Source organism: Sturnus vulgaris, chromosome W, assembly GCF_052056855.1.
Source record: "Sturnus vulgaris isolate bStuVul1 chromosome W, bStuVul1.hap1, whole genome shotgun sequence".
In the NCBI taxonomy this organism is placed as follows: Eukaryota; Metazoa; Chordata; class Aves; order Passeriformes; family Sturnidae; genus Sturnus; species Sturnus vulgaris.
The window spans coordinates 72,468,716-72,485,915 of NC_142282.1; the positions used below are offsets into that span (position 1 = coordinate 72,468,716).

The 17,200-nt window shown below is 44.5% G+C and overlaps 1 protein-coding gene across 1 annotated transcript in view; it reads right to left on the minus strand.

The window, feature by feature from the left end:
* Window positions 1–17,181, minus strand: part of LOC148220411 (hsp90 co-chaperone Cdc37-like 1) — a 60,446-nt gene extending 43,265 nt beyond the window's left edge. Inside the window, exon 1 of the mRNA XM_088155686.1 lies at window positions 17,020–17,181. Within this exon, the coding sequence (XP_088011812.1) occupies window positions 17,020–17,121 (102 nt within the window). The 5' untranslated portion in view covers window positions 17,122–17,181. The remainder of the gene's footprint in view (window positions 1–17,019) is intronic.
* Window positions 17,182–17,200: the final 19 nt, after the last annotated feature.

The window sequence follows — 17,200 nt, forward strand, 5'->3', positions numbered from 1 at the left end:
ACTGGGCAAAATAAGTGTTTCCTGAGGTTCAGATGGAACCTCCTGTGTTGCTGTTTGTGCCCACTGCCTTCTGTTCCTGTCACTGGGCACCACTGAAAAGAGCCTGGCTCTGTCTTCTTTACACCTTCCCTTCAGGTATTTACATACATTCATAAGATCCCTCCAAGGCCTTCTCTTCCCTAGGGAAAATAGTCCCAGCTCTCTCAGCCTCATTTGTGAGGTGCTCCAGTGCCATAAACATCTTTGTGACCCTTTGTTGGACTCTTTCTAGTATGTCCATGTCTCTCTTGTACTGGGGAGTCCAGAACTGGACACAGGTGTGACCTCACCAATGCTGAGCAGAAGGGAAGGATCACCTTCTTCAACCTGCTGGCAATGTTTTGTCTAATACAGCTCAGGATACCATTAGCTTTCTTTGCAGCAAGGGCACATTGCCTGAACATGTTCAATTTGGTGTCCACCTGTGGTCCCCCCAACCAGGCCTGCTTTACAATCTCAGGAGCTCCTGACAAGCCTTAACCAAACTAGCTGAGTGGTGAAGTGCTCCTTTACCATACCAGTTGGGTGGTGAAACATCCCTGACCATATCAGGCATGATCAAGGTGGGAACAACACTGACCATAAAAGAAACATCAGATGCCCAACCAAGGTGGGGAACAAAGGATAATCAGTCATCCCCTGACAGCCTTAGAACATTCTCTACCTGAATCATAGCCCAAGTGGAATGGCACCGTTGCTGCTGGAGTTTTTGAAACTCTAGTGCCACCGTTGCTGGAGTTTTGGGAACAATTTTCAAATGTTTTGGAAACTGCAGTAATTACTGACCTGAGGATGGAAACTTTGTGGATGACTAAAGGCAGGCATCTTGTGACCCTATAAACAGCAGTCCTGAGTCCCTTTGAGCTCTCTTGGACCACAGTGGGCTGTGTCAGCACCTCCCTCTGAGTGGGATACCTCTCAGAGCTCGCAAACCTTCAAGTTTGCAATACTTGAAAGACTGTTGCTGATGACGAGACCTAGGCTGATATCTCCTCCCCCCCACTCCTCGAGGTGCAACCCATGTCAGTTGAGAAACATAAATGGATTTGATGTGAGTATTTCACTGGACTTCAGGGAGAATTTTTGATAGGTACCTCTACACACATAGATACAGATGTATACATCTCTGCCTGTGTGCATTTGTGTAAATTGATTATGGTATGAATGGTGTTATTGTGAATCTATAATTAAGTCACTGTTATAATTGCAGCAAATCACATTGAACCACTTTTTTAATGTTAAATTAGTGAATGATTAAGTGCTGCTAAATCCTTTTGCCCTCTTTTCTTTTGTATCTGTATCCTTTGAACCCTTACCCTTTTGCATCCCCAGTCTCTGTCTAAATCATTCTGAATTGATTCTAATCCGATTTTCCTATGTATACTTTATGTAGTAAAGTAATAGAGTGAACCTTGCCATCAAACTGTTAAATCACACTTTCACAAATTTATATTAGAACCTGCTTTTTGCCAATGCCTTTAATAGTGATTGTTAAAGTGGCCCAAACCACTCATTCATACCCAATAGAACCAGTTTACAGGAGTCTGTATACACAAATATTTTATCCTTGCAGAATAAACAAAAGGGACTAACATTTTAACAATTGAAATTCCATCACCTGCCCCTGCAAAGCTAATTACAGAGGCTAAAATCATCAAAATCTGAATTGGTATGATGTTAAAATCTGTAATCTGGTTCTTGGGGCAAGGGATAGGGTTTTAATAAGTGTATATCCAGGAAAAAAGGTAGTTTTTAATGCATGTATATTAAGATTGGGATGACACTCCCAAATTTGCCCTAAACCAAGACAATGTTCAAACAGTTCATAAATATGTCTTTCACGGAGATAAAGGATGCAATGTATTGGGCATAAAGTACAGGGGTTTGGTAGCAGGGGGGCTGCAGGAGTGACATGTGCAGGGAGAGGCCATGTACTCCTATCTGCTAGTCATAGCTGTTCCAGCCAGCTTTGAAGATGATGTAAATAATCCATTGAATGCCAAAACTTGGTGCATCTAGTTCCTCTGCTCAAGCATATTTAAGAAAGAGTGGCAGCTGGTAGGAGAAGTGAAAGGGGACAATGTAGGTACCAGCTGGAGATGGAATCTTGAAAGGAATAACTTCTCACCAGAGCAGCTGCACCCTGAAGAGACTGCAACCTGTGTTTAAGCCATGCTGAAGAAGGCACACTCTCAAATGGCTTGCAACTCATGGAAGAACCCATGCTAAAGCAGAGGAAAATGAGTAAGAAGCAAGGAGTGGTGAAAGAAAATGAGAAAGCAGCAAGGAGCTGGAGAAAGGAATCATTATGCAGATCATAGAATCATAGAATGGCTGGGATTGGAAGGGACATTAAAGATCATCTAGTTCCAACCCCTTGCTGTTGACAGGGACATCTAATGGACCAGGTTGCTCAGAGCCCCATCCAGTCTGGCCTTGAACAGTGCTAGGGATGAGGCATCCACAGCTTCTTTGAGAAACCTGTGCCAGTGCCTCACCACCCTCACAGTAAAGAATTTCTTCCTAATATCCAATCTAAATCGGCCCTCTTTCAGGTAAAGCCATTCTCCCTTGTCCTGTCACTACATACTCTTTTAAATAGCCTCTCTCCATCTTTCTTGTAGTCTTCCTTAAGGTACTGCAAGGCTGTAATTAGGTCACCCCCAAGCCTTCTCTTTTCCAGGCTGGACAAGCCCAATTCTCTCATCCTTTCCGTTTAAGAGAGGTGCTCCATCCCTCTAATCCTCTTGGTGGCCTCTGTACTCACTCTGACAGGTCCATGTCCTTCCTGTGCTGGGACCCCAGAGCTGGATTCAGTACTCCAGGTGGGGGTCTCATGAGAGCAGAGGGGCAGAATCGCTTCCATCATCCTGCTGCCCACTCTGCTTTGGATGCAGCTCAGGACACATTTGCCTTTCTGGGCTGTGAGTGCACATTGACAATTCATGTCCAGCCTCTCCTTCACCAGCATCCTCAAGCCCTTCTCAGCAGGGCTGCTCTCAATCTGTTTATCCCCCAGCCAGGATTGATAGCAGTGGTGCACCAGACCCAGGTGCAGCGCCAGCACTTGGTCTTGTTAAACCTCATGAGATTCCCATGGGCCCACTTCTATAACTTGTCCAAGTTACTCTGGATGGCCCCATCCTTCAGGTGTGTCAACTGCACCACTCAGCTTGGTGTCATCTACAAGCTTACTGAGGGTGCACTTGATCCCTTTGTCTGTTATTGATGAAGATATTAAATAACACTGGTCCCAATATGGACCCCTGAGGGACACCACTTGTCACTGATTTCCTTTGGGACTCTGAGCCATTGACCACTACCCTCTGGATGGTACTGTCCAACCACTTTCTTATCCATCTAACAGTCCACTAATTAAATCCATCTCTCCAATTTAGAGAGAAGGATGTTGTGGGGGACCGTGTCAAAGGCTTTACAGAAGTCCAGATAAATGACATCTCTAGCCCTTCCCTTGCCCACTGATGTAAGCCACTACATCATAGGACACTGGGTTGGTCAGGCAGGACTTGCCCTTGGTGAAGCTGTGCTGGCTGTCATGAATCACCTCCCTGTCCTTCATGTGCCTTAGCAGAGCTTCTAGAAGGGTCTGTTCCAGGATCTTCCCAGGCACAGAGGTGAGGCTGACAGGGCGATAGTTCCCAGGGTCCTCTTTTCTACCCTTTTTTAAGATGGATACAATGTTTCCCTTTTTCCAGTCACCTGGGACTTCACTCTGGGATACATCTCATTGGGTCCCATAGACTTATGTGTATTCAGGTTCCTCAGGTGTCCCCATTCTGCTCTCCATCCACATGGAAGACTGAGGCAAAAAAGTTGAATACATTAGCCTTTTCCTCATCTGTTGTTACCAGTTTTCCAGCACTGTTTATTGAGGAGGGTACACCTCCTTTGACCTTCCTTTTCTGGTTCACAGACCTGTAGAAGCCCTTCCTGTTAATCTTCGCATCCCTTGCCAGGTTCAGTTCCAGCTTCACCTTGGCCTTCCTCACTCCCTCCCTACACTCTCAAACTTCATCTCTATACTCTTCCCAGGATACCCATCCTAGCTTAAACTGCCTGTGCATTTGCTTCTTGCCCTTTAGTTTGACCAGCAGGTCCCTACTCAGCCATGCTGGTCTCTTGCCCTCCTTGCCTGATCTCTTGATCCTGGGGATTGTTAGCTCTTGCACTCTATGGAAAACTTCCTTAAAGATCTGCCAGCTCTGTTCCCCTCCCTTGACCCTGAGGGCAGTCTCCCAGGGGATCCCACTATCTCCCATAAGACCTGAAAGTCTGCTTTCCTAAAATTGAGGGGCCTGACTTTACTTCTTACCTGACCCACATCCCTCAGGACTGCAAACTTCACCAGTGCATGACCACTGCAGCCCAGGCTGCCTCCAATCTTGATGTCCCCAATTAGTTCACTTGCTTTGGTGACCAACATATCCAGTAACACATCCCCTCTGGTAGGGCTATCTATTACCTGGCTCAAGAAGTTATCCTCCATGCATTCCAGGAGTCTCCTGGATTGTCTATAGCTTGTTGTGCTACTTTCCCAGCAGATAGGGTGGTTGAAGTCCCTCAGCAGTATGAGAGACTGTGAATGTAATGCTTCCTGTAGCTGGAGCAGGAAGGCTTCATCAATAGGCTCCCCTTGATCAGGCAGCCTAACTATAAGGTTTCCTTTCTTTCCTCAGTCTCTGAATCTTACCCATAAGCTTTCAACCTGCTCGTGGCTGTTCTTCAGAGACAACTTTTCACACTCAATCCACCTCCTGATGTAGAGGGCAACCCCTCCACCTCTCCTCCCTCCCCTGTCCCTTCTGAACAGCCTGTAGCCATGGATAGTTGCACTCCAGTCATGGTATTCATCCCACCAAGCTTCAGTAATAGCAACAAGGTCACACCTTTCTAGCAGCACAGTTGCTTCCAACTTCTGTTTGTTGCCTAGCCTATGTGCATTGGTGTGTCCCTGTTGGCTTGTATTACCTCAGGAGTCTTTGGCTCGTTTCTGTAAGACTGCAAGTGTGTTCCAGTGTGGCCAGGACATGTCAGAGCCAGAAGCAGAGGACCTTCACTTGCACTCTGCCCCTCTAACCTTTGCCTCTCATCCAACAGTTTGCCAAGGACAAGCCTGATATTGTCCCTCTCTCCCATCATATCTAGTTTAAAGCCCTACCAATGAGCCCCACTAGTTGCTGGGCAAAGACTCTTCTCCCTCACTGAGAAAGTTGAGTCCCATCTGATGCCAACATGCCTGGTGCTGTGTAGGGCATTTCATTGTCAAAATTATGGTAGTGACATCAGTCGTGGAGCCACGTGTTAATAGACTGTCTGTTTCTTCAAATGTTGCTGCCATCAACTAGAAGTATAGAGAATAAAATTTGTGTCCCAGATTCCCTTACCGACTGTCCCAAGGCCCTGAAGTCCTTTTTGATCATCCTTGGACTATGTGTTGCCACTTCATCACCTCCTGCATGGAAGATCAGTAATGGGTAATAGTCCAAGGCCACACCAGGCTTGGAAGTTTCCTGGTGATGTCCTTAACCCAAGCCCATGGGAGGCAACAGATCTCCCTATGGGTTGGGCCTGATCGGCATATTGGGCCTTCCAGTCCCCTTAGAAGGGAATTGCCTAAAACTGTAATTAATCTTTTCTTCCTCTTGGAAGTGGTTGTAATACAGAGAGCTGATCTTTCTGATTGTGGTGATACCTCTCGTGTAACCGGACCTACATCCTCTTCGTCTTTTGGCTGCCCTTCCACATACAAAGCCTCCTACCTATTGTGCAGAGGCACCTGGGGGAGTGAGGTGGGTGAAGGAATTTGTTTTCCACCCTGAGCATGGACAACCCTCCATTAATTCCTTTCTTCACAACTGGTATCTGCTCCTTGCTGTGGGATGAATAGAGAATTCCCATGATCTTGAATTATTTCTGGTGGCTGCTACTGTCTCCGGGAGTTCAGAGCTTGGTCCCACCAGTCTACCTCCCTTGCTAGTTTTCTAACACTCCTTAACCTTTCTATATCATCCCATAATAGCTTCCAGGCTGAGCAGGTCACATCTGATGCAACTGCTATCTCTGCTACAGTCCAGTAAACATTTCGGCATTCTCTACAGCCTGAAACCTGGATGACTGTGTGTTTTTTTGGGAGCTCAGTCTGGAGCTCTGCATCTTTTTTGGTGAGCATAGATGATTTGGCTCCCTGACAAGTGGACACCATACCTGAGCTCTCAACAAGGGCAATGACCACTAATTGAGGAAAGTGCTTGAGCTGCAGCATTTCAGCACCCTGCCTGCATGAACTACAGCACAAACTGATGCACCACGTCCTTCTGATGCACCACGTCGTTTGCCTGCACTGTTCGCTATGCTCTGGGCTGCTTGTGCTCCCTAGAGCTGTTTAAATCTCCCACGTTTCTCCTGGCTACTCTCCCTCCCTCTGACCTCATAAGTGACCTCAATCTCCATTGTGCCACCTGTCACCAGATCATAACCTAGTAAAAACAGGGGAAATTGAGACTAGGAAGCAGGGAAATGTTTGATTGAACTTGGGGAAGGGGGCAAAAAAGTTGTTTCCCTGTTTGTTTAATTGTGGGAGTTTTTTCACATCAGTACCTGAATCAGTAATTGAGTTTGTATCAGGTGGCAATAAATTAAATGAAATAAAATTTCCTGAGTTGAAACTGTTTTGTCTGTGAGTGGGCTGGTGACAAATTCCAATATCGTCCATAGCATTACTACACAATTCCTTTCTGACACGTGTTGGATTTGTGTGGCAAGGTTTTGGCAGTGAGGGAGCTACAAGAATGGCTTTTGTGAGAAGCTGACAAGCTTCCTCCATCTTCAGCAGAGCCAATGCCAGCCAGCTCCCACTGCTGGCCAAGGCCAAGCCAATAAGGAATGATAGTAATGTCTCTGTGATAACATATTTAAGAAGGAAAAAAAGTTATTGGGCAGATGTAATTGCAGCCAGAGAAGAGGGGGGTAAGAATATGTGAGAGTAACAGCTCTGTAGACACCAAAGTCAGTGTAGAAGGAGGGGGAGGAGGTACTCCAGGTGCCGGAACTGATTCCCCTGCAGCCCATGGAGGTTAATGGGGATGCAAAGATCCACCTGCAGCCTGTGGAGGAGACCCACGCTGAAGCAGGTTGATGCCTGGAAGAGGGCTCTAACCCTGTGGGAAGCTCACACTGGTAGGACTTATGACTCTGTGGGGGAACCAGGCTGAAGCAGGCTGTGCCTGAAGGACTGCACCCTGTTGGAAGAGTGATCCATTTTGGAGCAGTTCGTGAAGAACTGTTGCCCATGGGATGGACTCATGTTGGAGAAGTTAATGGACAAGGGACACCACACTGGAGCAGGGAAAGGACTCTTCTCCCTGAGGAGTGGCAGGAACAGTGTGTGATGAACTGACAGTAACCCCCATTCCCTGTCTCCCTGCACCGCTGGGAGGGAGGAGGGAGAGCTGGTAAGGAGGGGGAGGGGAAGGTGTTTTTAAAATTTATTTTACTTCTCATTATCCTTCTCTGATTTTAATTGGTAATAAATTCAATTAATATCCTCAAGCTGAGTGTGTTTTGCCCGTGATGGTATTTGGTGAGTGATTCCTCCCGGTCCTTAACTCATGAACTTTTCCTTCTATTTTCTCTCCCCTATCCAATTGGGGAGGGAGTGATAGAGCAGCTTGGTGGGTGCCTGGCATCCAGCCAGGGTCAACTCTACACACATCTAAGGATAGCTAAATAGATCCAGGATAAGCATGCACTTCTGCATGCCTGTTTACATTCCCGATGCACCAGACTTGTGATTATTTAAGAAAAAGAAATTTAATCACTTCTCAGACTCACATCTTTGCATCTCTTCAGCGGTTTCATTTTATATTTTACACCACACAGCGCAAAGAAACTACACATGTATGTGCCCCTGATACCGAAATAATGAGAAAAAGGACTAATGTAGATATAGTAGTAGTCATGCTAAGGCTTAGAAAACTGCAGTTCTCGAACAGGCCCTGGGAACCAGCCCTGGGAATGAGCTGGGGACTGTGGAAACAATAATTAAAGATAATTAAAGAATTTAGTGGAGCATATAAGAACATCTAGAAACTTTCAGGATAAGGCTAAAGTATAATAATAAATAAAGGGTTCTGGTGATGGGAAAACATGCAAGGGGGAATTAAAGGGGGGGTAGCCTATAGTTTTGAATAGACAAGCATGCAAAATTTATAACTTTTAGGAATGATATCTACAAGATTTATGTATCTGTATTGTCTTGAAGAATGTGTACCTCTGCACGTGGACTACTTTGTAAAAAGGTATAAAAAACTTGACGAAAAAGGGAACTGTGGGACCCTGACTTTGGACGCTAGTCTGCAGGTTCCCCGGGCCCTGAATAAAGCACCGCATAAACTGACACTCTGTTAGTTTGTGTTCTGTTTGGGGCATCGGGCAGCAGTTTTCTGGCGACCCAGATGGGACTCCGGAGGCGGCAGGGGCGGTTCGCGAGCTGATCCACTCCACGCCGGCACCAGGTGATTTCTGGGGAGGACATCAACCCGTGCCCGACCCCGCGCCTGACGGACGACCAGGAGGTAAGCCCGAAGGTGCTTTATTCCTTTTATCAAGGGAAAAGGGGGCCTGCCGATTAAGTCGGAACGGCGTTTCCGCACGGGGGTCACAGACGTCTTTAAGGTTGTGGAAAAGCCTAGGCGCTGACCGTCAGACGCAGCAGTGACTGCGCAGGTTCAGCACTTGCCACTCGCAGAGACGAGAAAGGCAAGAATTGTGGAAAGGGTGTGAGTGTAAAGGGTGTGAGTGTTGTGTGTGGTGTGTATTGGAAAGGGTGTGAGTGTTGTGTGTGGTGTGTATTGTGTTAAAAAAAAAAAAAAAAAAAAAAAAAAAAAAGAAAAAAGTGTAATGATGCCTTTAAAAACGTTTAAGACTCTAGCAAGTTCCGGGATGGAAATCCCGGACGATTCACCATTGGGCTGTTTATTACAACACTGGAATGTGGGGAACTTTGGTCAAGAATTAAGTAAAAGGAAATTGATTGATTTCTGTAATCATGTATGGCCTTTATATGAACCCGATGGTATGCAATGGCCTAGGAACGGTACACTGAATCCTGACATTATTACACCTTTGATGCATTTCCTGCAAAGTAATGAAAAATGGGATGAAATACCGTACCTAGACCTCTTTTATTATTTGAAAGATAAACCAGAGTGGCAAAAGGAGTGTGGGATCATGGTTTTGAAAACATTAAACCTGAATTGTGAAGGATGTAAGGGGTGGCAGAAAGAGAAGGAATGCTCAGTTAAGTTTTTGGAACCTGAAGAGGATGTTTCTTTGCTGATAGCCCCTAGTGCTCCTCCGATGGAAGAACGTGGAGAAAGTATGTTAGAGGCAGAAAGGGAGGATAAAGAAACAAAAATAGGAACCACAGATATACCACGAACCCCCTTATGTGAAAGAACTCGGAGAGGGAGGTGGGAGGTAGAAAGGAAGAAAAAGGGAGGAGGTGCTCATTTAATGGTTCCGCTGCGTGAAGCAGTCGGGCCGCAGGGGGAACGGGTCATAGTGAAAGTTTCCTTTTCTCCGAATGATTTGCTAATTTGGAAACAATCAGCGGGGGCGTATCGGGAGGATCCTGAACGAACTGCGCGGGTGGTAAAAATGGTAATTAAGACTCAGAACCCAGATTGGAATGATTTACAAGTTCTGTTAGACACAATAATGGATTCTACTGAAAAGGAAATGGTGTTTAAAGCCATGACAGAGAAAGCACGGGAAATGATTAGGTTGCGGCTTGCGGATGGTACAGTAAATGACTTAGTGCCTAGGGAAGATCCGGAGTGGGATCCCAACTCGACGGGCGGGTCTCGGAGACTTAAAGCTTATCAGGATTTGTTAACAGAAGGAATACGGAATGGAATACCAAAAACTTTGAATTGGTCTAAGTTATATTCGGTCAGACAGGAAAAGAATGAGTCTCCATCAACCTTTTTAGAGCGGCTTAAGGAGACAGCTCGTAGATACACTAATTTAGAAGTTGAGGGAGAATCGGGAAAATTACAGCTAGCATTAATTTTTATGGGGCAGTCCCAGGAAGATATTAGAAAGAAATTACAAAAATTGGAGGGAGAAGATACTCGGAATTTAGATAAACTATTGGAAGTTGCGTGGAAGGTATATAATAACAGGGAAAAAGAAACGGCCAGGAAACAACAGGCTACTATGTTAGCGGTGTTACAGCAAGTGGCTGGAAATAATATGAGAGGAGGGAGTCGTGGACGTGGACGAGGAAGGGGTAGAGGAATAGCAAAGGCGGAAATGCCAATGGGGGCGGGAGGACTCATGGGACAATTGAATATGGGAAGAGGAAGAATGCAGCTGGGGATAGATCAATGTGCTCTATGTAAAAATAGAGGACATTGGAAAAATGAGTGTCCTCTCAACCAAGGAATGGGTTTTGGGGGAGGAATTATAGCCAGTGGGGATGGAAATCAGGGACTGATGAATAATACAGGTGCTTTCCCGGGAAATCCACAAGGTGCCGCCCAGGCCTTTATGATGGGGAATTACCAGAATCAGAGCTGACTAGACCAGGATTTAAAGGTAATAATGGAAGTAGATGGGGAACCGTTAGAATTTAGAGTAGATACTGGGGCATCATTTTCAGCTGTCAACACTAAGATAGGACCTTTGAGTGATTCTACTATTCAAGTAGTGGGAGTTACGGGACAAGTTGAGGAACGAACATTTTTGCGGCCATTAGATATAAAATTTGGGGGGAAGGAATTTGACCATCGATTTTTATATATGCCAAATAGCCCAGAATCACTATTTGGGAGGGATTTATTGTCAATGTTAGAAGCAAAGATAATATTTGAAAAAGGTAGAGTAAGATTGGAATTTCCCGAGGAGAATATTGCTAAGCTGTTTGTAGTGAAAGAAGTAGAAGCAGTAGAAATACCACAAGAAATAGAGCAAGCTGTAGTACCATGGGTATGGGAAACAGGAGTACCTGGAAAATCAAAAGCGGCACAACCGGTTGTAATAGAACTAAAAGAAGGAGCCTCCCCAGTAAGGGTAAAACAATATCCTTTGAAATTGGAAGCACGAATAGGAATAGCACCTATGATTGAACAATTTCTTAGCTTAGGAATTTTACAGGAATGTGAGTCAGAATTCAATACTCCGATATTCCCAGTTAGAAAGCCAAATGGTAAGTATAGATTAGTTCAAGATTTAAGAGCAATTAATAATATCACTAAAGATATACACCCAGTAGTAGCTAATCCGTATACATTGTTGACAGCTGTGTCGGAAAAGTTTAAGTGGTTCACAGTGATTGATTTGAAAGATGCATTTTTCTGTATCCCCTTGGCACTTGAAAGTAGGAAATACTTTGCTTTTGAGTGGGAGAACCCAGACACGGGACGCAAGAAGCAGCTCACCTGGACGCGTCTACCACAAGGATTCAAAAACTCACCAACTATTTTTGGAAATCAATTGGCTCGAGAGTTAGAAGAATGGAAGATGACTCAGGTAAAAGAATCACCTTTTTTATATGTTCTCCTACAATATGTTGATGATATCTTTATAGCCTCCGCAGAAAAGGATGTTTGCCTTAGACTCACCATTGAATTACTTAATATGCTGGGACAAGCTGGATACCGAGTATCGAGAGAAAAAGCTCAGCTGGTAAGAACCCAAGTGATTTACTTAGGCTGCGAAATTTCACAAGGGGTGCGAAAGTTAGGAATCAATCGAGTACAAGCAATTTGCACCATACCCACACCACGAAATCCACAAGAGTTAAGATCCTTTTTGGGCATGATAGGGTGGTGCCGCTTGTGGATTCCGGAATTTGGACTGAAAGCAAAACCCTTGTATGAAGCAGCCAAAAGCCCTGTGTTTCAGTGGGGACAAACACAAGAAAAGGCATTTCAGAGTCTGAAACAAGCTTTAAAGGAAGCCCCAGCACTAGGATTGCCAGATCTCACAAAACCTTTTCAACTATACGTAAATGAAAGACAGAGACTGGCAATAGGGGTTCTCACCCAAAAATTGGGCTCATGGAAACGCCCGGTGGGGTACTTCTCAAAGCAGCTAGACTCTGTAAGTGCCGGATGGCCCAGTTGTCTTAGGGCTGTGGCAGCAACAGTGCTCCTAATTCGAGAAGCCAGAAAATTGACTTTGGGAAAAAGGATGGAAGTATTTGTTCCCCATATGGTCATTGCAGTTTTGGAACAAAAAGGGGGGCATTGGCTCTCGTCGAGTCGCATGTTACAATATCAGGCACTCCTCCGAGAACAGGATGACATTGAATTAAAAATAACCAATCATCTTAATCCAGCAGAATTTCTTAGGAGCAGCAGCCAGGAAGAAGGAGGCGAATTGACACATGATTGCGTAGAAATCATTGAACAGGTATATGCCAGCCGGAAGGACCTGAAAGATGAGCCTTTGGAAAATCCGGAATGGGAACTGTTTACAGATGGATCCAGCTTTGTGGAAAACGGAATCAGGTATGCGGGATACGCAGTAGTGACTTTGACACAAATAATAGAAGCTCGAGCTTTAACCCCGGGAACTTCAGCCCAGAAAGCCGAGATACAAGCTCTGGTAAGAGCCTTAGAATTGAGTCAGGGGAAAAGAGTAAACATTTGGACCGATTCAAAATATGCCTTTGGAGTAATACATGTACATGGAGCACTGTGGAAAGAAAGACGACTGTTGAATTCTCAAGGATCAGAAATTAAGCACAAAGAACAAATATTAGCACTATTGGAAGCAGTGCATAAACCTCAGGCAGTAGCAGTGATGCATGTAAAAGGACATCAAAAGGAAGAGGGAAAAGCGTTCCAAGGAAACCAGCTGGCTGACAGAGTTGCCAAACAGGTTGCTCGAGAGGTATGGACACAATTAGCTTTATTGCCAGTGCGAATTAACCCTGCCACTTCTTTTCTTGAGCAGAAACCATGGTATACACATGAAGATGAGAAGCTTGCTCAATTTGTTCAGGCCCAGAAGAATGAAAAAGGATGGTATGTCACAGCTGAAGGTCAGGTTGTATTGCCAACAAAAGTAATGAAAACAATTTTAGAAATCGAACATAACAAGTGCCATTGGGGAGCAGACGCATTGGTACAGTTTTTAAAACGTGAGATAATTTCCAATCGGATGTTAACAATGGCAAAACGGATTAACGCCATGTGTCCAGTCTGTATTAAAAATAACCCAGTGACACGAAGGCAGATACAATTAGGAAAGTTACAAGTGGGGCCGCAACCAGGAGACTATTGGCAAATAGATTTCTCAGAGCTACCAAAAGCACAAGGGTACCGTTATTTACTGGTGTATGTGTGTACCTTTTCAGGGTGGCCAGAAGCCTTCCCATGCAGGACTAACCAAGCAAAGGAAGTAATTAAAACTTTACTACGGGAAATCATCCCTAGATTTGGAATCCCATTAGGAATGTCCTCAGATAGAGGACCTCACTTTGTAGCTAGAGTAGTCCAAGAGGTAGCCAGAGTGTTAGGGATAGTTTGGAATCTCCATACGCCCTGGAGACCACAATCTAGTGGCCAAGTGGAACGGATGAATCAGACATTAAAAGGGCAGATTAAGAAAATTTGTCAGGAAGCGAAGATACAGTGGCCTCAGGCACTACCTCTAGCCTTGCTAAGAATCAGGATTAAACCCAGAGAAAGGATAGGAGTAAGTCCATACGAAATTTTGTATGGCAAACCATATCATGCTACAACCTACAAAGGGGACCCTCACTTAGTAGGAGATCAAGTATTGTTGAGTTACATTTTGTCTTTAAATAAAGTCCTTACAGCGCTGCGAGGAGCATTGCAGTGGAACCGGCCTCTGCCCTTGGAGAATCCTGTCCATGACATACAGCCAGGAGATCAAGTATATGTGAAAAACTGGAATACGGAACCCTTGAAAGAAGTATGGGACGGTCCTCACCAGGTGATCATGACTACCTACACGGCAGTGAAAGTCCAAGGGATCGAAAACTGGATTCACTACACTCGAATCAAGAAGGTCCCGTCAAGATGGGAAGTACAGCCTTTGTCAGCAACAAAGCTGGTGTTCAGGGCAAGGCCTTAGTTCTTTTAACATTAGTCTGTATAATGCAGGTGGGAGAAGCGTTTGTTAAAATTACAGTTCTGGAGCCAGATGTAATGGTGCCTGAGGGTGCGGGAGTAAATTTAACCTGTTTGTTTTCTGACAACCAGAGAACTGGATTAAAAGAAGTACATGCAGCCTGGAGACAAATCACCACAGACGAGGTATTTACAGAAGGAATTGTGACACTTTGGGATATGGAACAGCAAAGAGGTAACACCACATTGACAATATCTCATATGCAAGCTGATCAGGTAGGACAATTCTCATGCATTGTGCGGATTAGAGAAAGTTTTGATTATGGGAACATAAATGTAGGTATTCTAAAAGAGAATGGGAGAACATGGCAGGTGACAGAAGCTGGAAAAACACAACAAGAATTGGGACAAGAAAATTTAATAGTGGGATTAGTTAGGGATTTTGGACAAGTACAAAATACTACGTCCATCACTGCATGTTTACCTTTACCTAAAGCTGCGGGAGATCCAATACCATGGGGCATCATTCCCGTTGGGGAAATGCCTCCAGTAACTATAAATGGGACAAAAAGATGTAATAAAGAAGTACGGAATCATACTAAGATGATAGAGGAAACCTATACAGTTCGAGGGAAATGGTCAAGACCGGGACAAAAGAGTGAGTGCCTAAAATTACTAAATCCAGTTTTTACAAGAATTGGACGGTTCAAGAATGTAGGATGGTGTACTTATGACATAAGACAAAAAAGACAAAAACCAGTCACAGAATTTTCTTATGAGATAGTATGTCAAGAAGGGAAGGAAGAATGGGAACATTGGAAAACGATTTGGGGTCCTAGTTTGTTAGAACCTTACAGTTACATAGGACCAGTACATTGGTGTGTCGAATGGTCAGGCCAGAGAGAGCAAGGACATCTAGGAGTGTTAGGAACTGAAACAGTAAGACGGGATCGAGTGACCCTCACACCTAGCTGGAATTGTAGCAAAATCATCACCTGTGATACCCCTGAATCCCAAATTGGTTTAGTGCCAGTACAGATACTATTAAAATGGGGCTGTGAATGTCAAAGGTATAATCATACAATAACAGGTGAAATAAAAGGGGCATGGAAAGATTGTCAGACGACTACCATCAGGAGTCCAGGGCATTCAGTGTGGGTAATGGGGCACGGACAGTGGACTACTCATATGCCTATTAATGGCCCGGTCACACAGATTACTTTAGGAGTCCCTACACTTTGCCCTTTTTGGAAACAGTCTAAATTAACGCAGAAAGAGATGCAGTCACGAACAAAGAGAGAAGCAAATGAAGTGGCAGAAGAACTAGGATTGGGAAATGAAGATGAATGGCATGAACCCTCATCAGGAGTTAAATTTGGATGGGTATTGGAGTCCTTGTTTGCACCAATTTCTACATATAGAAACCGGGAGATGCTGTACAAATTAGTAGGACAAACTGAGAGGCTAGCCGCAGTTACAAAGAAAGGATTTAGGGATCTAAACTTACAGTTGCAGGCAACAACAAGAATGACAATTCAAAATAGAATGGCATTAGATTTGCTTTTATTAAAAGAACATGGAGTCTGTGGGTACCTCCAAGGAAAGGTTGACCATTGCTGCGTACATATCCCAAATGTCACAGAAGAAGTAGAAAAAGACATAAGTCAATTAGAACAAATTGAAACAAAAGTGCATGAAGTCCAGGAGGAAGCTGAACATAACTGGGTAGGAGCACTGTTTAGCTCCCTAGGAATCCAAGTCTCTGGTTGGATATCATCAATTGTACAATATGTAATAATGATTGTATTGATTATTGTAGTATGCATGATTATGTACAGATGTCTTTTAGGAATGATTGCCAGAGAAGGAACTCATACTCGACGTGTTATGAGAGCACTGACCCGGAAAGAAGTAATTCTGCCAACTCGAAAAGAAGACTCACCATCCTACTTAGAAACCATAACTTGAAGAATTGAGCATCCTTGCAGAAAATCTGAAGAATGCTCAAAAGGGGGGAGTTGATACCGAAATAATGAGAAAAAGGACTAATGTAGATATAGTAGTAGTCATGCTAAGGCTTAGAAAACTGCAGTTCTCGAACAGGCCCTGGGAACCAGCCCTGGGAATGAGCTGGGGACTGTGGAAACAATAATTAAAGATAATTAAAGAATTTAGTGGAGCATATAAGAACATCTAGAAACTTTCAGGATAAGGCTAAAGTATAATAATAAATAAAGGGTTCTGGTGATGGGAAAACATGCAAGGGGGAATTAAAGGGGGGGTAGCCTATAGTTTTGAATAGACAAGCATGCAAAATTTATAACTTTTAGGAATGATATCTACAAGATTTATGTATCTGTATTGTCTTGAAGAATGTGTACCTCTGCACGTGGACTACTTTGTAAAAAGGTATAAAAAACTTGACGAAAAAGGGAACTGTGGGACCCTGACTTTGGACGCTAGTCCGCAGGTTCCCCGGGCCCTGAATAAAGCACCGCATAAACTGACACTCTGTTAGTTTGTGTTCTGTTTGGGGCATCGGGCAGCACCCCTAACAGATTCGTTTCTTTGTAAATTGATTCTGCAAACTGATAGTCAAAAGCCCTTTCTCCAACAACCCGGAGCGCTGAAAACAGGTCAAACCCTGCAGTTGCAGGCTCTGGCAATGTAGAATGCCCCAGCGGTGGGAGTCACGTGTGCTTCCACACAAGGTTTGGTCTAGCAACGGAAATCCATGCCCCTGGTACATGCGGCTGAAGCCCCCCTGCCGGAGGAAGGAAGGAGCTCATGAATTCCCATACAAACTCAGCAGAACAAGAAAACAGCATGACAAATGCTACGGGGAGAAACGTACCTGCCATTCCGACAGGCTCTGAATAGATGTAAGAGTGAATTTCCGTTCCTCATCTTCCTCAACCGAACCAAGACCCTGAAGGGAGGAAAACCACAACGCCATCCTCACCCTAAACTACACAATACTGACTGAACCTCCCCAACCCTGAACCGGATGTTCCTGTTGCTTGAGGTCATTACGA